Source organism: Nerophis lumbriciformis, linkage group LG16, assembly GCF_033978685.3.
Source record: "Nerophis lumbriciformis linkage group LG16, RoL_Nlum_v2.1, whole genome shotgun sequence".
Taxonomy (NCBI): domain Eukaryota; kingdom Metazoa; phylum Chordata; class Actinopteri; order Syngnathiformes; family Syngnathidae; genus Nerophis; species Nerophis lumbriciformis.
In genome coordinates, this window is record NC_084563.2 from 28329599 (window position 1) to 28354598 (window position 25000).

Genomic DNA, 25000 nt, shown 5'->3' on the forward strand with positions numbered 1-25000 from the left:
CTGACATTGAAGCTAATCTTAGGGAGCTAACTCGCAACAGGCCTAGTAAACACGTCGAACAGGCTAACCGCACCACTAGTTATGCGAATATAGTTGTACACGTTGCCTCCAATGACACTAGGATGAGACAGTCAGAGATTACAAAGAGAAACATAGCTAGGACTTGTGATCTCGCTAGAAATATGTCCAGGCATGGAGTAATTGTCTCTGGCCCCCTGCCTGCGAGAGGCAATGATGAGAGATATAGCAGATTAGTCTCGCTTAACAAGTGGCTGGCTAGCTTCTGTAGACAACAGGGACTAACGTTTATTGATAATTGGCCCTCTTTCTGGGGCAAACCAGGCTTGCTGATGAGAGACGGCCTTCACCCTAACCAGGAAGGCGCCATCATCCTGCCTAGCAACATAGATTTCTGTTTGAGTCACACTTGACTAACTCCACTAGAGCAAGCCCGGTCACAGGCAATTACAGAGTCTGCTAGTCCGAGTGAGGAGTCATTTAAGATAGAACTAGCCAGCGCCAGACTGGATAATCCATGCACACATAGCAATTCTCTTAGAATAATACACAACTCACATAATGTTTTTTCTGTTGTGACTGTGTCAGAGGTGGACATGCATTCTACTGAGGTGGCAAATTATGATGCGTTCAGTTTATCGCAGCACCAAGCAATATTGTGGAGAATGTCAGTTGATAATTGTTATATAGTTATATTGTGGAGAATGTCAGTTGATAATTGTTATATAGTTATATTGTGGAGAATGTCAGTTGATAATTGTTATGTAGTTATATTGTGGAGAATGTCACTTGATAATTGCTATGTAGATATATTGTGGAGAATGTCACTTGATAATTGTTATGTAGTTATATTGTGGAGAATGTCACTTGATAATTGTTATGTAGTTATATTGTGGAGAATGTCACTTGATAATTGTTATGTAGCTATTGTGGAGAATGTCACTATAAAATGGGTATGTAGTTATATTGTGGAGAATGTCACTTGATAATTGTTATGTAGTTATATTGTGGAGAATGTCACTTGATGATTGTTATGTAGTTATATTGTGGAGAATGTCACTTGATTATTGTCACGTAGTTATATTGTGGAAAATGTCACTTGATAATTGTCATGTAGTTATATTGTGGAGAATGTCACTTGATAATTGTTATGTAGTTATATTGTGGAAAATGTCACTTGATAATTGTTATGTAGTTATATTGTGGAGAATGTCACTTGATAATTGTTATGTAGTTATATTGTGGAGAATGTCACATGATAATTGTCATGTAGTTATATTGTGGAGAATGTCACTTGATAATTGTTATGTAGTTATATTGTGGAGAATGTCACTTGATAATTGTTATGTAGCTATTGTGGAGAATGTCACTATAAAATGGTTATGTAGTTATATTGTGGAGAATGTCACTTGATAATTGTTATGTAGTTATATTGTGGAGAATGTCACTTGATAATTGTTATGTAGTTATATTGTGGAGAATGTCACTTGATTATTGTCACGTAGTTATATTGTGGAGAATGTCACTTGATAATTGTCATGTAGTTATATTGTGGAGAATGTCACTTGATAATTGTCATGTAGTTATATTGTGGAGAATGTCACTTGATTATTGTCACGTAGTTATATTGTGGAAAATGTCACTTGATAATTGTCATGTAGTTATATTGTGGAGAATGTCACTTGATAATTGTTATGTAGTTATATTGTGGAGAATGTCACTTGATAATTGTTATGTAGTTATATTGTGGAGAACGTCACTTGATAATTGTTATGTAGTTATATTGTGGAGAATGTCACATGATAATTGTCATGTAGTTATATTGTGGAAAATGTCACTTGATAATTGTTATGTAGTTATATTGTGGAGAATGTCACTTGATAATTGTTATGTAGCTATTGTGGAGAATGTCACTATAAAATGGTTATGTAGTTATATTGTGGAGAATGTCACTTGATAATTGTTATGTAGTTATATTGTGGAGAATGTCACTTGATAATTGTTATGTAGTTATATTGTGGAGAATGTCACTTGATTATTGTCACGTAGTTATATTGTGGAGAATGTCACTTGATAATTGTCATGTAGTTATATTGTGGAGAATGTCACTTGATAATTGTCATGTAGTTATATTGTGGAGAATGTCACTTGATAATTGTTATGTAGTTATATTGTGGAGAATGTCACTTGATAATTGTTATGTAGTTATATTGTGGAGAATGTCACTTGATAATTGTTATGTAGTTATATTGTGGAGAATGTCACTTGATAATTGGTATGTAGTTATATTGTGGAAAATGCCACTTGATAATTGTTATGTAGTTATATTGTGGAAAATGTCACTTGATAATTGTTATGTAGTTATATTGTGGAGAATGTCACTTGATAATTGTTATGTAGTTATATTGTGGAGAATGTCACTTGATAATTGTTATGTAGTTATATTGTGGAGAATGTCACTTGATAATTGTTATGTAGTTATATTGTGGAGAATGTCACTTGATAATTGTTATGTAGTTATATTGTGGAGAATGTCACTTGATAATTGTTATGTAGTTATATTGTGGAGAATGTCACTTGATAATTGTTATGTAGTTATATTGTGGAGAATGTCACTTGATAACTGTTATGTAGTTATATTGTGGAGAATGTCACTTGATAATTGTTATGTAGCTATATTGTGGAGAATGTCACTTTATAGTTGTTATGTAGTTATATTGTGGAGAATGTCACTTGATAATTGCTGCTGCTGTTGAACAGACTGAAGACTTCCTGGGGGAGAAATGTTTGGAACAAATTGGAAAGGGTTCTGCCTAATAGTTTATTGGCTAACATGTTGCAGAGTGTCGACTACTTCACTCTGCCAGGTTAGGACTGAAGTTTGTGAGCGTCAGTAAAGTCCTACTTCAAGGTCAAAAATGGCGTGTGAGTGACCTTGTGTTGCTTCAAACTTGCAATATGTTGAATGTGTTTATTCACGCTGGTGTTCCTCACACGCTGGAGACTAGTTTGGTGGCGGCGTGAGGTTGGGTGTGGAAGCCAAACGCTAGCGGGGGTGGTCTGATCGATAAGGACACGCTGCGGGCGAGGAACAGGTGTTGCCTCGCCCGCCTCCTCTGGTGAGTCGACTGCGTGTGCTAATCTGTTTAGTCCAGGAGAAGATGAGGCTGCCAAGGAAGGGAAAAAAAGAGCTGCAAGAGCCAAAGGATGGAAGGAAAGAAGAGAAGAGGGAATTAAGGAATGAAGACGTTTATATCCACGTATTAGACTTAGGGCCTGATTGACTAAGATCCAAACACCAGGTGCAATCTATGAGTGGGCGTGTGATTTACTAAGACTGTGTGTGCAATTAAAAAGTGTATTTAGTGTGCACTTTACCATGGAGACACTCATTTACTGCACATTCATGTCATCATGCTCATACATGTGACAGTTTCTTATGTTTTCAAACATGCGGGAGACATCTACCACTTTTTATGGGCATTTTACCAGCAGTCCTACAGTGAATCTACAATGACGTCGCTTTTTCATTTCCAGCTGGAGGGAGAGAGGCTGCACTTACTCTGCTCAAAAAGCAAAAATGCATACTTCAAGTTGTTTTTTCTTCATATAAGAAATGTGTTAATAATATATATTCTATGTGAAATACATACATGATATTAAAAAAAAAATTTAAATGATACACCAAAATGCCAAATCAGTCCCTTAAGTCCTTTTGCAGCTAAAACATTATAAAAGGATGTTGCTGAATAGACGATGTGTCTAATATTCTTACTTTTGAGCGTCCAAAGTGTTGGCACACACAGCAAGGACTGTGGTGTGTCCAAGTGTGTGTGCGTGTGTGTGTGTGTGTGTGTGTGTGTGTGTGTGTGTGTGTGTGTGTGTGTGTGTGTGTGTGTGTGTGTGTGTGTGTGTGTGTGTGTGTGTGTGTGTGTGTGTGTGTGTGTGTGTGTGTGTGCGTGTGTGTGTGATCCTGCATATAAAGTGCTAAATAGTGCTGGCAAAACGCTGATGAGTGTTGATAAGTCACATTGCGTGTGCTAATCTGTTTAGCAGAGGAGAAGATGAGGCTGCCAAGGAAAGAAAAAAAAAAGATCTGCAAGAGCCAAGGGATGGAATGAAAGAAGAGAAGAGGTAAAGTGAGCAGGGAATTAAGGAATGAAGATGTTGCAGTAATAACCTGCTTATTACACTTAGGGTCTGATTGACTAAGATCCAAACAGCAGGTGCAATCTTTAAAATTGTGTGTACTATTAGTGGGCGTGTGATTTACTAAGACTGTGTGCAGACCACCTTATTTAAATAAATATTTAGCGTGTACTATACAGAGCATCACCATGGAGACACTCATTTACTGCACATTCATGTCATCATGCTCATACATGTGACAGTTTGTCATGTTTTCAAACATGCAGGACACATCTACCACTTTTTATGGGCATTTTACCAGCACGACACTCATTGGAGAGAGGCTGCACTTACTCTGCTCAAAAGCAAAAATGCATACTTCAAATAGTTTTATGTAACACATTTTTAATAATTTATGTTCTATGTCATTAATACATTTGAAATGACACCAAAATGCATCAATATAATTTGTTCTAATCAGTCCCTTAAGTCCTTTTGCAGCTATACAATTATAAAAGGATGTTGCTGAATAGACAATATGTCTAATGTTTTTATTTTTGAGCGTCCAAAGTGTTGGCACACACACAAATGATTGTGGTGTGTCCATGTGTGTGTGTGTGTGTGTGTGTGTGTGTGTGTGTGTGTGTGTGTGTGTGTGTGATCCTGCATATAAAGCGCTAAATAGTGCTGGCAAAATGCTGATGAGTGTTGATAGATCACATTGCGTGTGCTAAATCAGTGTTTTTCAACCACTGCCTGGTGTGCCGTGGGAGATGATGTCATTTCACCTAATTGGGTTAATAATATTTGTTGCAAACCAGTAATTATAATCCTCAAATAATGTGTTGTTGTTGAGTGTCTGTACTGTGTGGAGATCCACAGAGTAACCGTGTAATACTCTTCCATGTCAGTAGGTGGCAGTAGCTAGCTAATTGCTTTGTAGATGTCGGGAACATATGATGGTTTGTGGTGATCACAATATGCAGACGACAGCGGGAGGCAGCGTGCAGGTAAAAAGTTATCTAATGCTTAAACCAAAAATAAACAAAAGGCAAATGTCCCTAAGAAAAGGCATTGAAGCTTAGGGAAGGCTATGTAAAACAAAACTACAACTGAACTGGCTGGAAAGTAAACAAAAACAGAATGCTGGACGACAGCAAAAACCTACAGCGTGTGGAGCAGACAGCGTCCACAAAGTACATCCGAACAAAGAAGGATAAAAAACAACTTCAATAGTCTTGATTGTGAATACAAAGCAGGTCCAAGGAATATCACTCAAAGGAAGACATGAAACTGCTACAGGAAGTACCAACAAAACAGGAAATGCCGCCAAAATAGGAGTGCAAGACAAGAACTAAAGCACTACACACAGGAAAAGACCACAAAACTCCAAATAAGTCAGGGTGTGATGTGACAGGTGGTGACAGTACACCTACTTTGAGACAAGAGCTATACTGATGCATGTTTGGCTATGCTTTAAAGTCATATCCAACTATTAAGACAACAACTTTTTACTTTCTATCAACATTTTTTTATGATTTCTGCTTTTTTCCCCTGAAAAGATAGTCGAACCTTGGATTCAGGAGGAACAGTGTGGTTTTCGTCCTGGTCGTGGAACTGTGGACCAGCTCTATACTCTGGGCAGGGTCCTTGAGGGTGCATGGGAGTTTGCCCAACCAGTCTACATGTGCTTTGGGGACTTGAAGAAGGCATTCGACCGTGTCCCTCGGGAAGTCCTGTGGGGAGTGCTCAGAGAGTATGGGGTATCGGACTGTCTGATTGTGGCGGTCCGCTCCCTGTATGATCAGTGTCAGAGCTTGGTCCGCATTGCCGGCAGTAAGTCGGACACGTTTCCAGTGAGGGTTGGACTCCGCCAAGGCTGCCCTTTGTCACCCATTCTGTTCTGAACTTTTATGGACAGAATTTCTAGGCGCAGTCAAGGCGTTGAGGGGATCTGGTTTGGTGGCTGCAGGATTAGGTCTCTGCTTTTTAAACATGATGTGGTCCTGATGGCTTCATCTGGCCAGGATCTTCAGCTCTCACTGGATCGGTTCGCAGCCGAGTGTGAAGCGACTGGGATGAGAATCAGCACCTCCAAGTCCGAGTCCATGGTTCTCGCCCGGAAAAGGGTGGAGTGCCATCTCTGGGTTGGGGAGGAGATCTTGCCCCAAGTGGAGGAGTTTAAGTACCTAGGAGTCTTGTTCACGAGTGAGGGAAGAGTGGATGGTGAGATCGACAGGCGGATCGGTGCGGCGACTTCAGTAATGCGGACGCTGTATCGATCCGTTGTGGTGAAGAAAGAGCTGAGCCGGAAGGCAAAGCTCTCAATTTACCGGTCGATCTACGTTCCCATCCTCACCTATGGTCATGAGCTTTGGGTTATGACCGAAAGGACAAGATCACGGGTACAAGCGGCCCAAATGAGTTTCCTCCCTCAGAGATAGGGTGAGAAGCTCTGTCATCCGGGAGGAACTCAAAGTAAAGAAAAGGTTGAAATACACAGAACTAAATAATGATATTTGCATCTTCTCCTCCCAGTATTGTGGGTGTGTTAATATATTTTGCATATTCACGAAGACAGAGATGCTAAATGGATTGCACGCCTTATTCTGCTCACTTCACAGACACAATCCTCTGCTCACAAGTTTAGTAGATCAGCTTTGTGTGCTATCAAGATTGCACGTGTTTTAGTACACGCATACCTTTAGTCGATCAGGCCCTTGATGGTATACAATTAACAGGGCTTGAACTTAACCACAGCAACTGCGGCAAGTGCCACGACCGCCCTCTAATTTTCCGTAATGCCCAATAAATTGAGCAACATCTGCGGCAAGAACATGTCGTGACTGTCCATGACTTTTTACTTGTTAATGAACTAGGAATGTAACAATAAACGGTGTAATGATAATTCGAAATAAAATTCCAGACGGTAAGTAAGACCGTCTAATTTTTTAATTAGCGAATAACCGTCATTTATTAATGCATTTTAGGAAACAGGAAGTCAGGTGCATGTGCAGCAGCGTCATTTAGCTTGATAATCATGGCAGACTACCAACACCGACTTTGCTGCGGTTATTTCCCCTCAAAGTAATCGGAGTCAAGCGCTTGGTTTTACCTCATTTTCTCTCGTTTCCCGCCGTGCATTTAAGAGACACTGCTGTGTTTAGATGGAGACAGGTGTGGACAATTTTGTCCCCACACTAACAGTATACAGTGTTCAAATAACATCAATACTAGCTCTAATGTTTCGTCATCTCATTAAACTGAACGCAGGCAGTTTTCTGGCTGGGAAAACATGTGCATGATAGGGTAAAAAAGATTGTGTATTCGATTAGGGAGGTGTCACTCCTCTTTATTTTTGTTGGCCAAACTGTTGCACTGAACCACAAAGAGGCGTTGTTGGAGAAGAACGTTTATTAGACTTCATCTTCAGTAGCCAAACTGCTTTGAGTTTTATATTGATATCAAAAAGTAAACAACAGTTTTGTTTTCTTTACATTACTTGTATGTTTTTCACGTCACAAAGATATTACTTCATGTGACACATCATTGTGTTAATGTTTTATTGTGTATAGTTAATTCTTACACGACATATTTCTGCTCAAACTCTTAATGGATCTGTCCCGAACATCATCTACATGTACATACCTGAAATTAAAAAAAGTAAAAAATAATTAAAAAATACCTCCCTCTATCCATCCATCCATTTACTACCACTTGCAAAGTGTAAAAAATAGAGATAAAGGCATCAAATGACAAAAAGCTGACAAGATTAAATATATATATATATATATATATATATATATATATACAGTATATATATATATATATATATATATATATATATATATATATATATATGTGTGCATATATATATATAAATTAAAATAATATTTTGGACAGGAAGAAAAGCTCAGACACACACACACACACACACACACACACACGCGCGCACACACACACACACACACACACACACACACACACACACACACACACACACACACACACACACACACACACACACAGAGAATGTTGGGCCGGTCTAATCAGCGAGATGTTGCAAGTGGCCCTCCACTCCAGCCTTAAGCAGTGCGACTAACTCTCCACTCCAGACTGACTCTCCACTCAAGACTGTTCCCAACATTCGCTGCTCTGCTGACCCTGCTGCTGATTGCAATCAGGAAGCAGCGAGGAGGGAGGTGAGGAAGGCAACCAGGAGGCCACAACAAGAAAGGAGGAGTAAATAATGGCCAAGGGTTAAAACAATAGCTTGACTTCCCAAGGAAATGAGACTCCTGCCATTAAGAGGTGGATAGGTCAACTTGTACATTTCCACTGACTGGCAGGAGGGCAAAGGTCAGCAGCTTTGAGTCCTTTAAAAGGTGTTCTCCAAAGCCAATGTTTCAATATTGTATCATTTTTAAAGTTGCAAGCTAAAGTCCCACTTAGGAACTTTTAGTTTTGCTTGATTTTGGCAGCGCCAGTGGACCAAAGCGGTAGTGTTTTGCCAGAAGAAGACCACATTCCCAGTGTGGACCAGTGCATATGGTCCTAAATGGTCAGAAACTACTGTCACGTACACACAAAGTGACACCATAATACCACATCCCCAGTGAGGACCAGTGCATACTGTCCTAAATGGTCAGAAACTACTGTCACGTACACACAAAGTGACACCATAATACCACATCCCCAGTGAGGACCAGTGCATACTGTCCTAAATAGTCAGAAACTACTGTCACGTACACATAAAGTGACACCATAATACCACAATGATTCAGTAAGACCAAAGCGGTAGTGTTTTGCCAGAAGAAGACCACATTCCCAGTGAGGACCAGTGCATATGGTCCTAAATGGTCAGAAACTACTGTCACGTACACACAAAGTGACACCATTATACCACATTCCCAGTGAGGACCAGTGCATACTGTCCTAAATGGTCAGAAACTACTGTCACGTACACACAAAGTGACACCATAATACCACATTCCCAGTGAGGACCAGTGCATACTGTCCTAAATGGTCAGAAACTACTGTCACGTACACACAAAGTGACACCATAATACCACATTCGCAGTGAGGACCAGTGCATACTGTCCTAAATGGTCAGAAACTACTGTCACGTACACACAAAGTGACACCATAATACCACATACCCAGTGAGGACCAGTGCATACTGTCCTAAATGGTCAGAGACTACTGTCACGTACACACAAAGTGACACCATAATACCACATACCCAGTGAGGACCAGTGCATACTGTCCTAAATGGTCAGAAACTACTGTCACGTACACACAAAGTTACACCATAATACCACATTCCCAGTGAGGACCAGTGCATATGGTCCTAAATGGTCAGAAAGTACTGTCACGTACACACAAAGTGACACCATAATACTACAATGATTCAGTAAGACTGATCTTTCCACAGTAGGAACTTATATATTTTATTACAACTTTATATTTCATCGCATTGTTTGTTCTTTATACACTACTTTTCAGCTTGTTGCGTGGAACTATCAAGACGATGGCTATTTATTGCTACCATGCAAATGTCCGATAGCTAACATTAGCATTTTGATTTGAGGATGGAAAGTCCCTTCCAGGCTCAACAGAAACAGAGCCAAGGCAGCATGAGTCTGAAGTCCCTCCTCGTCTTTGAGCTCACGCCAGTCAGTGAAAGTCGGGACAATGTTGATCCTTGACTGTCCTTTTATCCGGGTAGCCTCCCTTTTTCATTTTTTTTGTCTTCTCTGGCAAAACTTTTCGTTTCTTTGGTTCTTTTCGTTTCTCCATTTACCTGGGAAGTGGGAAGTGGGAGCTGGGGATGTCGTCACAGCCGAGTCGAGAGTGTTCCAGACACGATGTCGGAAATGAAGATGGCTACATCCATGAAAGCTATTTTTAGTTGTCTTTTGCCTTGTCTGACTACAAACAACTTACGGGAAAATATGCACTCTCTCTGCAACCTTCACACACGGCGGATGAAGAGAAAAACACAGATGCTATTGCTAGTGACGTAAATAGCACATGAAATAAATGTAGTTTACACTCCAGTGGTGTTAGCATATATAAACAACACATTGTTTATGGGCCATGGACTGACACAACAACTCATCAGAAGTGCTAATAACGGATATAATAAAAGCAGACATCATTGTTTACATCCAGAGCAGACATCTTTGGGGTGGTGACAAAATTCCCACTTTCCGAGTCGGGAATCCAACTATGAGAGGCGTTTTAATTGAAATTCCGATGAATAACTCGGAAATTCCGACTTCCCAGGGAACGCTTGCACGTAGGCCTTCACATCGACTTCTGCCTGTTTAAGGAACACCTGACATACACAGGTAAGCATGTTGAAATATTGCAAGAAGGTTCCGGAAAAGTGGCAAAGACAGTCAGTTTGAATGTGTTCAGGATTTGAAATGGAAGCCTACAACTGAAACAAAGCTGACTCCGTAAACTAAAATCACAACAACAACAATCTGTGCTACCTTTTTAGCACACCCACGGTGGGTTGATGCTGGTGTTGTGACAAAAACACTGACACTAACTGAAATGATCCAGGTCCAAGAAAATGCATGTTGCTAAAAGTTGCTCATGAAGGAGATAGTGTAATGCGGACGCTGTATCGATCCGTTGTGGTGAAGAAGGAGCTGAGCTGGAAGGCAAAGCTCACAATTTACCAGTTGATCTACGTTCCCATCCTCACCTATGGTCATGAGCTTTGGGTTATGACCGAAAGGACAAGATCACGGGTACTGAAATGAGTTTCCTCCGCCGGGTGGCAGGTCTCTCCCTTAGAGATAGGGTGAGAAAATCTGTCATCCGGGAGGAGCTCAAACTAAAGCCACTGCTCCTCCACATGGAGAGGAGCCAGATGAGGTGGTTCGGGCATCTGGTCAGGATGCCACCAAACGCCTCCCTAGGGAGGTGTTTAGGGCACGTCCGACCGGTAGGAGGCCACGGGGAAGACCCAGGACACCCAGCTGGCCTGGGAACGCCTCGGGATCCCCCGGGAGGAGCTGGACCAAGTGGCTGGGGACAGGGAAGTCTGGGCTTCCCTGCTTAGGCTGCTGCCCCCGCGACCTCACCTCGGATAAGCGGAAGAAGATGGATGGATGGATGGAGTCCGTTGGAAATGATTGTTGAACTGAAAGAAAATGGAAAGAGTCTCCAACGATCACCCAAATTCACTTTGATAGAGCTTTGATTGAAGAAGTTGACCTATCTCATGAAAACATCCAATAATACAGTAATAATAATAATAATAATAATAAACAAAAGGTATGTAGCAGATTTGAATGTGATTTCTCCTCAAGTTGACTTGAGGCTGAGCTGGCAAACAAACAACGCGTGTGAAAAAATAATATCCTTGGCACATTATTGCCTTTCTCTTTCCAAACGCCGGTTGCTGGAGGTAGGAACCCACAAGCAGCCTGATCTGGAACACAAAGTGTGCCCATCAAAGAGCGCAGAGTTGCAGACAAAGCCAGGAAAGGATGCAGATGCAGCATGAATAATTTTGGACTTTGTTGGGGGGAAAAACACGTTTGGAAAGTGCGAGGCGAGGCGAGGCAGACTGGAAGTGTTCAATTATTCAGAGATTTCATCTCCAACGCGCTGCTTGCGTTGGCCAGGCCGCTCTCAAATGCACGTAAGGAGATGTGATGAAACCAGCCCAGAAACAGTGGTGACCGCTAAAGTGGATCCATGTGAGATCTTGTGATCTGGCAAGCAGTCAGGAAGGGAAAAGCAGATTAAGCCAGCGATAAGGAAAGAAAAGCGGGAGGGGAAAATATGGCTGACTTGGAGAGAAAGATATATGAGCGAGGGAAATGTGGAGATTCCTGCCATTGTGCGTCTTTGTGAGAGAATGGCCATTGAAAGGCAGAGACTAAACACAAACAGACGTGGGACTAAATAAAACGAGGCGGTTGGCTTTCTTCTTAAGTGCCGAGAGAGAGAGCAGAAAATATGCATTTCAAAAAGACAAGTTTCCATCGCTGCCTGCACGGGAAATCTGATGGGGAAACTTTTGGATTTAAGTGTCACCTTTTGCTTTACCTGAGGAGAGTTCTTCTCTGTGATGTTTCCAGTCGGATGCTGAGGGAACTGCATCCAAACACCTCCATCAAGGTCTTATATACACACTGTATGTATAGATGAAGTATCTAGTAACATTCATAATAACATGTAATATGTACATGATGTAAGTATAGATGTAGTATCTAGTAACATTCATAATAACATGTAATATATACATGATGTAAGTATACATGTAATGTTGTAACATTCATAATAACATGTAATATATACATGATGTAAGTATATATGTCATGTAGTAACATTCATAATAACATGTAATATATACATGATGTTAGTATAGATGTAATGTAGTAACATTCATAATAACATGTAATATATACATGATGTAAGTGTATATGTAGTATCTAGTAACATTCATAATAGCATGTAATATATACATGATGTAAGTATATATGTAGTATCTAGTAAAATTCATAATAACATGTCATATTTACATATTTTGATCATGTTAAGCATACAACGGTGTATTCATTTCACAAAACGTTCTCTATTTCCCTTCAACAACAACAACAAGAAGACTACTAATCATGGCAGACTTGATGAGAGACAACAAAGACTACTTTGGGACAAATGATGATCCAGAAACTTCTATTTTTGAACCTGAATACAAGTTTTAGAAGCTGTGTGCTAAACAGATGCAGCTTTATTCAAACACTAAGCATCATGTAGCAGTATTGCTAAGTGCTAAACAAGATGTACAAACATAATACAACAATCACTTACTGAACAATGTCTGCTCTCACTGGGATAAAGATTGACGGGATGTTTATATCTTCCCCTTTACATCAACAATGCATCATCATCCTCACAAAGGGTTAAAAAAACGAGTGTTTTTCTGGCCATCTGCGGGTCTATGTTGGATGTCAAAGTTGACCAACTTGTGGGTTTATGTCCACAACTTCTACTAAACAGGTGAGAGACATGATTTATCATCTACAATTAACTTTCACCAACTCAGAGGCCATGCAGCAGCTCAATATGTCAATATAGCATCATGACCTAGTTAGGTTGCCAAAAGTAGTTCCTCTGTGTTAGCACTTATAATAACAATATCACTAATACTTGCTAATATTCAGGTCATGTAAATGAAGTATTGTTGGTGATTCTTGGATGTTTTTAGAGGGCTTTGCGTGCAAAATAGGGGCCCTTTGGTGGACTCCATTGTTAGCTGACTTTTGCTAACGCTTTTTTTTTTTACGATTTAGAATGTATAAAAAAAGATACACCATGTTGCCAAAAGTATGGTGTCCAGCCATCCAAATGATGAGAATCAGGTGTCCTAATCACTAATCACAGGTGTATCAAATCAAGCACTTAGGCATGGAGACTGTTTCTACAAACATTTGTGAAAGAATGGGCCGTTCTCAGTGATTTCCAGCATGGAACTGTCATGGGATGCCACCTGTGCAACAAATCCAGTCGTGAAATTTCCTCGCTCCTAAATATTCCAAAGTCAAATGTTGGCTTTATTATAAGAAAAGTGAAGAGTTAGGGAACAACAGCAACTCAGCCATGTAGTGGTAGGCCATGTAAACTGACAGAGAGGTCAGCATAGTGCAAAGACTTTCTGCACAGTCACTTGCTACACAGTTCCAAACTTCATGTCACCTTCCAATTAGCCCACGTACAGTACGCAGAGAGCTTCATGGAATGGGTTTCAATGGCTGAACAGCTGCATCTAAGCCATACATCACCAATTCCAATGCAAAGCGTGGGATGCAGTGGTGTAAAGGACATCACCACTGGACTCTAGAGCAGTGGAGACGCCTTCTCTGGACTGATGAATCACACTTTTCCATCTGATGGACCAGTCTGGGTTTGGAGGTTGCCAGGAGAATGCTACATTTCGGACTGCATTGTGCAGAGTGTGAAATTTGGTGGACGAGGAATTATGGTGTGGGGTTGTTTTTTAGGAGATGGGCTTGGCCCTTAGTTCCAGTGAAAGGAACTTTGAATGCTCCAGGATACCAAAACATTTTGGACAATTCCATGCTCCCAACCTTGTGGGAACAGTTTGGAGCGGGTCCCTTCCTCTTCCAACATGACTGTGCACCAGTGCACAAAGCAAGGTCCATAAAGACATGGATGACAGAGTCTGGTGTGGATGAACTTGACTGGCCTGCACAGAGTCCTGACCTGAACCCTTTGGGATGAATTAGAAGGGAGACTGAGAGCCAGGCCTTCTCCACCAACATCAGTGTGTGACCTCACCAATGCGCTTTTGGACGAATGGTGGAGAATTGCTATCCACACACTCTGCAACCTTGTGGACAGCCTTCCCAGAAGAGTTGCAGCTGTAATAGCTGCAAAAGGTCATATTGAACCCTATGAGATGGCACTTCAACTTCATATGTGAGTCCACTGGGGTGAGTTTTTCCTTGCCCGTATGTGGGCTTTGTACCGAGGATGTCGTTGTGGCTTGTGCAGCCCTTTGAGACACTTGTGATTTAGGGCTATATAAATAAAGATTGATTGATTGATTGATTGATTGAAGGCAGGTGGCCAAATACTTTTGACATATGTATGTTCTTAATGATTATGAATGGTGGTAACATTTCTCCAAAATGTTTTGTTCCGGGCGCTGAATGTGATCTGGATTAGATACATGTGTGACTTTCACTCATTAAATGACAACAGAATATGAATCAAAGATTTTTCTCTAATTCCATTATTTGATTTTTATTGATTAATCGCATCTAATTTGTCCTCCTGCTTCCTGCAGCTTGTACGCATGTGCCGTGCAAAACTAATTAATTTGACTTTTTTGTTTATTCCATCTTTTTCCTCAATGTCTGTCCTGCCTGATTAGTCTGAGATCTACACGGAGTGAAAGGGAAGTGGAAGCTGCCTTGCCAAAGGAGTCCAAACCTCCACGTGGCCTCCTTCCCTCGGTCTGAGCGTGTGCAGGCGGCAGGAAGACGAGCGTAACCTTGACCGCCGTGTGTGACCTTGGCCACCGTGTGTTAGGTGCATTAGGAGTCCACAAAATCCCAATGAATCAAGTTGTCACCTCCATTTGTGGCCCAGTGAGGAAATGATGCAGTGAAGTTCTTCCTGGTCTTATTGAGCGATGGCGCCCGGGGAGTATTTCTCTCTGTCTGCTGCTACATGTGGTCCTTGTCCACTTCCACCTCCTCCTTAGACACCCTGACACTCCCAGCACAGTCAGGCGTACACACCTGGAGCACACCTGGAGCACACTCCACCAGCCTTGATGGCTACTAAGCAGGTTAGATTCCTCAGTGCATGTAAGAGCGGCTCTTAATCCACACATCATTGAATGAGACACTCCATTGAAAGGCCATCACTCCCATAAAAGACATCTCACCAACACATTTATGTATCGCATTACACTTTCAGGTCCGTCTCTCAGTACGATTCCAGCCTTCCTGCTCGCACTGCAAGTCAATTCATCCATGCGGGCCAGGGGAGGACTTCTTCCAAACACTCCATTCTCACATCTGGACAGCAAATCATGTGTTTGTGGCCAAACAGCTCCATTTTTCTTTCATCGGACCACACAACTTTCCTCCAGAAGGTCTTATCTTTGTCCATGTGATGTCAGATGAAACAAAAATGTAGCTGTTTGGCCACAATACCCAGCAATATGTTTGGAGGAGAAAAGGTGAGGCCTTTAATCCCAGGAACACCACCCTACCGTCCAGCATGGTGGTGGTAGTATTATGCTCTGGGCCTGTTTTGCTGCCAATGGAACTGCTGCTTTAAATGGGACAATGAAAAAGGAGGATTAGCTCCAAATTAAAATCATCAGCCCGGAGGTTGGGTCTTGGGTGCAGTTGGGTGTTCCAACAGGACAATGACCCCAAACACACGTCAAAAGTGGTAAAGGAATGGCTAAATCAGGCTAGAATGAAGGTTTTAGAATGGCCTTCCCAAAGTTCTGACTTTAAATGTGTGGACAATGCTGAAGAAACAAGTCCATGTCAACACATTTAGCTGAAGTGCAGCAATTTAGTGGTCAAGTGGTCAAGCAGAAGCTTGTGGATGGCTACCAAAAGCGCCTTATTGCAGGTAAACTTGCCAAGGGACATGTAAGCAGATATTAACATTGCTGTATGTATACTTTTGACCCACACATTTTCAGTAGAGCCATAATAAATTCATAAAATAAATAATGTTCCAGTTGTCTGTGGAGCCACCAGTGCACACTTCAACTAGAGGAACTGTAAGGTTTTCATTACTGAACCATCCATACCACCGATACCGGATCTTTCTGCCCTAAAATCGATTCTCAAATCAAAACATGGATACTTTTGATCCTTTCCTTATTTGATGAACAGAAGTAGTGTAAAAAAGTAATTAAACTTGTGGATGAAGCAACGTTGAATGCATTTGTTTACATGTTTAGTATTTTAGTGTTCATGTAACTGAATTACTTTTCATTCTAATAGTAGTTCCTATTGATTGATTTATTTTAATGCTCTTATTACCTTACTTTATGATTTGAAAAATCCTTTTCAGGTACTTTGTAGGATTATGTCCTGATTTTATACTTCAGAGATTGAAGTAAATAAATATATGACAATAAATAATCATATTAATAAATACTATCAGAAATGCTGTACAATACATAATATATAACGAATAATAACAATAATAAATAATATCATAAATGCTGTACAATACATAATATACAATGAATAATAACAATAATAAATGGGCCCATAATAATATTTTACATGCTGTATAATACATAATTTATAATGAAGAATAACAATAATAATAATAATAAATAATATCAGAAATACTGTATAATACATATGTCCATCCATCCATCCATTTTCTACCGCTTGTCCCTTTTGGGGTCACGGGGGGTCGCTAAAGCCTATCTCAGTGATGAATAATAATAAATAATAAACAATAATAATGATAAATAATACCATAAATGCTATATAATACATAATATATTATGAATAATGATGAATAATATAAAATAATAAACAAATAATGATCAATAATATCATACATGCTGTAGTATACATAATATGTAATGAATAATAATACATAAAATAAAATACAAAAATAATAATGTTAAATAATATCATAAATGCCATCCATCCATCCATTTTTCTACCGGTTGTCCCTTTAGGTATCATAAATGCTGTATAATAAATCATATTTAATGAATAATAACAATACATAACTGTATTATTTATGCTGTCGTATTAAATACACACATTGTTTATTTTGTTTTGTTTATTATCAGATCAGTATCTCTGATACCAGTCTGAAATTGACTCGGCATCAGATTGGAACGACAATCAGTGGGATCGCGCATCATTTGTTAATATGATTTAGTATTTATTAATATTTTCAGACCTCTTTACCCGCCCTCAGGTGCACAATGGGGTTGAAAATATGCAAGTATTTGAAAAGCAGATAGCAGCATATTATTATTGTGCTCTTTCCTTGTTTTGCTCAGTAAAGTTTGAAGCAGGAGACAGAAGCTCTGCCCACACCAGTGGGATAAACAATGCTGTGTAGGTGGATCATTGTCAAGTCTGTCTGCTCCTGGAAAAAGACAAATAAATAATAAATACAAAGCCCAAACAGCTGCTGTGGAGTCAGAAAAGAAATGGCAATATAACACAATGTCAGCTAGCACTTTGTTTATGAGTATTAGCATGAAACATTTTGACATTATGTGATAGCAGTTGATGAGGTGGAGTGGATAGAACATGAAGTTTTGCAGGAGGATGTAGTCCAGAGCGTTTGCTATGCTAGTCGCTGGCTAGCAGGAATGTTGCCAATAGGAGAGATGAAACAAACACATCTGTGTGATCATGTTTTGTTTTGATTATGTTCTGTTTGGACACTTTGGGCACTCTTGTTTGTTTTGTCACCATAGCGACCATTAGTTTCACCTGTTTCACGTTTTGCACTCGCGCACCTGTCGTCAATCATGTCTGTATTATTTAAAGCCATTGATGCCAGGCAGTCTTCTGGCGACATCACTCTGTTTCATGTCATGTTTACAATTTCATGCTTAGTTCACTCTGCTTGTTTCATAGTCCATGCTGTCCTGTTCACCTCATCGCAAGTAAATTTTGTTTATTAATGCCACAGTTAGTGTCTTCTGTTTTATGTCCATAGTTCTGCCTTTGTGATAGTTTTTGTTTTTATAGCCAAGTTTTGTAGATAGACGGATAGATAGATAGATAGATAGATAGATAGATAGATAGATAGATAGATAGATAGATAGATAGATAGATAGATAGATAGATAGATAGATAGATAGATAGATAGATAGATAGAAAGTACTTTATTGATTCCTTCAGGAGAGTTCCCTCAGGAAAATTAAAATTCCAGCAGCAATGTACAGAATTGAGATCAAATTTAAAAAGTAAAAAGTAAATAATGGGGGTATAAATGGAAACAAAATAGAAAAATATTACAATAGAATACAAATAAAAAGCAACAATGAGTACAGTAAAATAAGAATGTAACAAGAGAAACTAGGCAGTAGTGACCATGTTAAGAAAAATTACTTCCGCCCTTGTGCGCGCCTTTTGTTTATTCCTTTTATTAGTGTTAAAATAAAGATGTCATTACCTCCACGCCAAGTCCGGTCCAAGTTCACTTGCATCCTGGGAGAACAACCACACCATAGTCCACGTACTGACATTGTGGTTCTATGCAACTAAGCATTATTCCAATTAATGACTAGTCAGCGTTTTCAATTAGTCCACTAGTCACTTAATTATCATTATATTTATTAATAATTATCATTACATTTATTAATAATTATTATTACATTTATTAATAATTATCATTACAAAAACGTCAGTGCACGTTTTTAACTGATTTTAACACAAAAGGTGTTGTATTATTATTATTATTCAGTACTCTGATGTGTCCTAAAACTGTGGCACATGTTCCGCTTATATATATATATATATATATATATATATATATATATATATATACATATATATATATATAAATGTATATATATACATATATGAAAATACACATATATATATATATATGTATATACATACATATATAGATAGTATACATATGTAATACATACATATATACACATATACATATATATATATATATATATATATATATATATATATATATATATGCATATATATATATATATATATATATATATATATATATATATATATATATATATATATAAATAAATGTATGTGTATATATGTATATATATATATAAACCTTGTTCTTTACACAATGCTAATTACGTTTAGCCTTGTCACACCAGACCCAGGACATTGCCGAAGAGGTCACAGTGGATTAATAAAACTGTTCACATTGAATCAAACACATTCATTCAGTCAGCACGTTATGGACTCACCCTCGTCATGGAGAAGAAACGACAAAATGCACACAGCTCAAAAGCCAAAGGCCATCAGAAAAGGAAACAGATCTGCCACACAGAACTGAAATCCACCAACACCAACGAGGCCCGAAAGGCCGGACCGCCGCACAGGAAGAAAATGGCACAAGCCCAAAGACGACCTGACCTGCCTCCAAGCCAAAAGGGGAAGCGAAAACCAGGCAGAGAAAACACCGGGCAGCGCAACCCCGAGTGCCCTTAACTCCAATACCAAAGAAGAAGACCCCCGTGGCCTCAGCACGCAGGAAGATGACCAGGACCCCTTAGACTTGTGCATGTTGTGTTACAGACACTGCATTTTGGTAAACTGGTGAATAAACTCAGGCGTCTGTGTAAATATTTCATGTTTAAATGTGCACACTCCTGCCTTACAGACTTATATACTGTATGTATAAAATCAGAATCAGCTTTATTGACTGATTGGAATGTGACTCGGTAAACACTCCCGTTCCATGTGAGCAATAAATATTAACTAATCATAAACAAGTACCTAAAGGATGATGACGTGAGCATGAGTTAGTACATTCACAGAGACAGACTTGTCCCAGAGTTATTTCATAGCATTCATCAGATTGATAGCCTGAGTGAAGGAACTGTTCTTATGACGTTTGTTTTGGCAAACAGTGATTTGTAACAGAGTTTGAACCGTTTAGGACCAGGGTGTGAGAAGTCTGCAGTGATGCTTCATGCCCGTTTCCTAACCCTGGACTGGTGTAAGTCCTGGATGAGGGGGAAGGTCGATGCCTATGATTTGATTGTCTGTTGCAGTCTGGGTCTCTCCAGCTGGCTTGCAGATCCAAAGCAGAATAGATGGGTGTGGCTTATGTTTAGGTATTGTTAGAGATCCAGACTTTGGTCAGGAGTATAGAGCCTCGTGAGAACCAGCGTCCTCCGCATTTGTGTTTTGCATATCAGGGCTATTTCGTTTTCAGAAATCTGTCCACTGCAGAAGACACTGGTTCTCTGAAGGACAGGAGCTCCTTTAGATTCTGGTTTCTGGCTGAAACCTTAAATCCAAGCCCCCTTAAAAAGAGCCACACATCACATCAGCATGAGCCCCGAAACTAGCTGCTCTGATCAGGGCTGTTCATAAAAGTGTCGAGTAATTCTTGATCCTTGGGGTATTTTGACCAAAGCATGTCACAGTTACCAGGACACCTCGGAACGGTTTTACTATGTGACAAAACGTGACCTTTAAATCATGTCTGGTTGTAAATACGTGTCAGAGTATATCCTATTAATTCCACTTCAGGCTTTAATCACGCAGCTCAGACCGGTGTTGGTCTAACTCTCACATTCTGGCATTAAATAACATCTTGGCATCAGACACAAGCCATGGTCCTCCAGAAAGAAATATGACTCATCTCTTCTGTAATCAGCATTTGGGGTGGGAGCGAGTGAAATACAGCATGAAACCTTGTTTCCAGCTTGTTCCGTGCATTACCCGCATATTTTCTTTCAACTTGCCTCTGATCAGCATCAGAGAAAGATGTACCATCAAACTTTCAAAGAACTCACAGGTTTTTCTTTAATCGCTAAAATGCTGACACCATGTTGTGTGTCGGCGAGGGGGGTCATACTTGCGTACCACAGATGGCCATCTTTTTTTATCGTGTTAATGATAGAATGACAGAATCCCTTATGCGACATCAAAAAGAGGAAGACTTATTCCTACTATCAGGAGTGTCTGATAGTTACAAAGCGGAATGACAGGGGGGTTTGGGTTTGGTACTCACCATTATTGCCAAAGTCGAGGGAATACTTGACCACGTGGTAATTATTCCACACGTAGAGGAGGTTGTCTCTGGGGTTGTAATCCACTGCAGCGATGTACTGGTAGGAGTTAGGGAAGGGGATGTTGACGTTCATTTCCTTGCTCTTATCCGTGTTGTACATGTAGTCGATCTTGTTCCCCGTCCCTTCGTTGTCATCGTCTTCGTAGACGGTTTTGACCACGTACAGGACCCCGCAGATCATGAAGGCGTTGGAGGCGGAGCGTTTGTCGTAGGTCGTGTCCCAGGAGCCTTCGATGCGCAAGGTGTACGGGTTGAGCTGGCTCACCACCACGCGCCCGTTGTTCTGCTCCGTGGCGTAGATCACCCAGAGTCCGTTCTCGTCCACCGCCAAATCGATGTCCGACTTCCCCCCCCAGCGGTAAGGCGAGGTGTCGTGATAGTTGGCGCTGGCGATGATGGCCTCGCCGCTCTTGATGCGGGTGCGCAGGTCAAATTTGACAATGTTGCGAGTGCGCTCTTTGTTGAAGAACAGCGCGCCGTCGTAGACCACAAAACCGGTGCCGTCCACCCGGTGCGGCAGTTTGTACGTGGTGGTCGGACGACCGGCGATAAAGTCCTCCTTAGACGAGTACTCAGTCAGGGTGTCTGTCCGGTACGGGGTCCAGGGCATGTAGTAAATCTTGTCCGAGGCCTGCAGCGGGTCTTTGCACCAGGCTCCAGACTGGTGGTCGGACTCGAAGAGGTGCTCACTTTGGTAGACTCCTCGTAGAATCCCGGGACACAGGAAGACTGGGGGATGAAGAGCAGCGTTTTCGCATCAGGAAACAGTAAAATAGCAACTAGCTTGATTTTTTTGCTGACACTTTGTCATTAATTTGAAAGTAGGTCCTAGACCTGAATTGTGATGCAGGTCTGTGATTGCACATCATCCTACAACGCAGCAGAGACAAACCTAGTCCCACGTCTAGTCCCAGGTCCTCATGAGACTTTGTGCTGCTGTTCTCTTTCTACATTGCTACTACTGTTCATTTCTATGTTTGCTATTCCCGTCTTTGAATACAGAGGCCATGTTTTATGAGCGCTGTGGGAGAAGCAGTGACTTGTGTGACCACGGTCTTAGGGACTGGAGTCACATATTCTACTGTACATATAAAACCAGATACGGACAACGACAGTCTAGAAGCTCCTTGTGCTTTTCCAGTTCTTCTCCTGTCTCCCGTGTGGCGGGCTGGGGAACATTAATTGAACTTTGATTGGCTATTCAAAGCTGTGGTGTCATTTTCATATCACAGGCAAGAATATTAAATGTCAAAGCAATCCTCTGCTCATCATGAAAAGGTGCTTGACCCTCGGAGAGTGGGCTAAGTGACGTTGCAGCCGGTACCGACATGGACCTAATGACAAGCAGTCTTTCTAAAGTGGGAGCGGAAGGTTTTCATACCATGGCAGCGATGCTGAGATGGAATGTTCTTTAGACACGTGCAAGTCGGGCTTACCTTTTTGTTCCACCTCTGCCGGGGCCCACGGTGGAAGTTGGAGGAGGATCAAGAAGAGAGAGAGAGAGAGAGAGAGAGAGAGAAAATAGATTAACGATGCAATAATAAGGAATAAAAGAAGCGATCTCCATAACCGTGCTCGTATTTCATCCTAACCTTGTGAGGGTGCCAGGATGTGAGCTGGATGATGAGATTATATAAGCAGACTAGACTACAACCTGGAAGTTGACTCTGGCAGTGTTTGACTTAACACCAATTATACTTTTACACAATGGAACCTTTAGAACACCACTCTTCTAACTTTTTGACTTGGGGGCCTGTAATATATATATATACTGTATATATATATACACACATATGTTGATATATATAGATAGATAGATAGTACTTTATTGTATGTGGATATATATATATATATATATATATATATATATATATATATATATATATATATATATATATATATATACACGTATGTAAATATATATATATACATATATATGTATGTATATATATATATATGTATGTATATATATATATATATGTATGTATATGTCTTAATAAGGTTATCCAAAAAATAGTGCTCGATACCGTAGTAGAGCGCAATATATGTATGTGTGGGGAAAAAAAAAAATATATATATATATATACATATATATGTATGTATATATATATATATATATATATATATATATATATATATATATATATACATATATATATATATATATATATATGTATATATATATATATATATATATATATATACATATATATATATATATATATATATATGTATGTATGTATGTATATATATGTATGTATGTATATATATATATATATATATATATATATATATATATATATATATATATATATATATATATATATATAAATATAAATATATATATATATAAATATATAAATATATATATAAATATATATATATATATATATATATATATATATATATATACTCCTCTCTGAGCTGCCACCTTAACGTGGTAGAGGAGTTTGCGTGTCCCAATGATCCTAGGAGCTATGTTGTCCGGGGGCTTTATGGGGTCTCCCAAGGCAAACTGGTCCTAGGTGAGGGATCAGACAAAGAGCAGCTCGAAGATCTCTATGAGGAACACTGACAAGGAACCCAGATTTCCCTCGCCCGGACGCGGGTCACCGGGGCCCCCCTCTGGAGCCAGGCCCGGAGGTGGGGCACGATGGCGAGCGCCTGGTGGCCGGGCCTGCCCCCATGGGGCCCGGCCGGGCACAGCCCGAAGAGGCAACGTGGGTCCCCCCCTCCAATGGGCTCACCACCCATAGCAGGGGTCATAGAGGTCGGGTGCGATGTGAGCTGGGCGGCAGCCGAAGGCAGGGCACTTGGCGGTCCGATCCTCGGCTACAGAAGCTAGCTCTTGGGACGTGGAACATCACCTCGCTGGGGGGGAAGGAGCCTGAGCTAGTGCGCGAGGTGGAGAAGTTCCGGCTGGATATAGTCGGACTCACTTCGACGCACAGCAAGGGCTCTGGAACTACTTCTCTCGAGAGGGGCTGGACTCTCTTCCACTCTGGCGTTGCCGGCAGTGAGAGGCGACGGGCTGGGGTGGCAATTCTTGTTTTCCCCCGGCTCAGAGCCTGCACGTTGGAGTTCAACCCGGTGGACGAGAGGGTAGCTTCCCTCCGCCTTCGGGTGGGGGAACGGGTCCTGACTGTGGTTTGCGCTTATGCGCCAAGCCGCAGCTCAGAGTACCCACCCTTTTTGGATTCACTCGAGGGAGTACTTGAGAGTGCGCCCCCGGGTGATTCCCTCGTTCTACTGGGAGACTTCAATGCTCATGTTGGCAGCGACAGTGAAACCTGGAGAGGCGTGATTGGGAAGAATGGCCGCCCGGATCTGAATCCGAGTGGTGTTTTGTTATTGGACTTTTGTGCTCGTCACAGATTGTCAATAACAAACACCATGTTCAAACATAAGGGTGTCCATATGTGCACTTGGCACCAGGACACCCTAGGCCGCAGTTCCATGATCGACTTTGTAGTTGTGTCATCGGATTTGCGGCCTCATGTTTTGGACACTCGGGTGAAGAGAGGGGCGGAGCTTTCTACCGATCACCACC

The 25000-nt window shown here is 40.6% G+C and overlaps 1 protein-coding gene across 1 annotated transcript in view; it reads right to left on the reverse strand.

The window, feature by feature from the left end:
* adgrl3.1 (adhesion G protein-coupled receptor L3.1) overlaps positions 1–25000 on the reverse strand; it is a 320601-nt gene that overhangs the window by 110700 nt on the left and 184901 nt on the right. The window contains exons 6-7 of the mRNA XM_072914913.1: positions 22887–22901; positions 21391–22179 (exon numbers count right to left, since the gene is read on the reverse strand). Of these exons, the coding sequence (XP_072771014.1) occupies positions 21391–22179; positions 22887–22901 (804 nt within the window). The remainder of the gene's footprint in view (positions 1–21390; positions 22180–22886; positions 22902–25000) is intronic.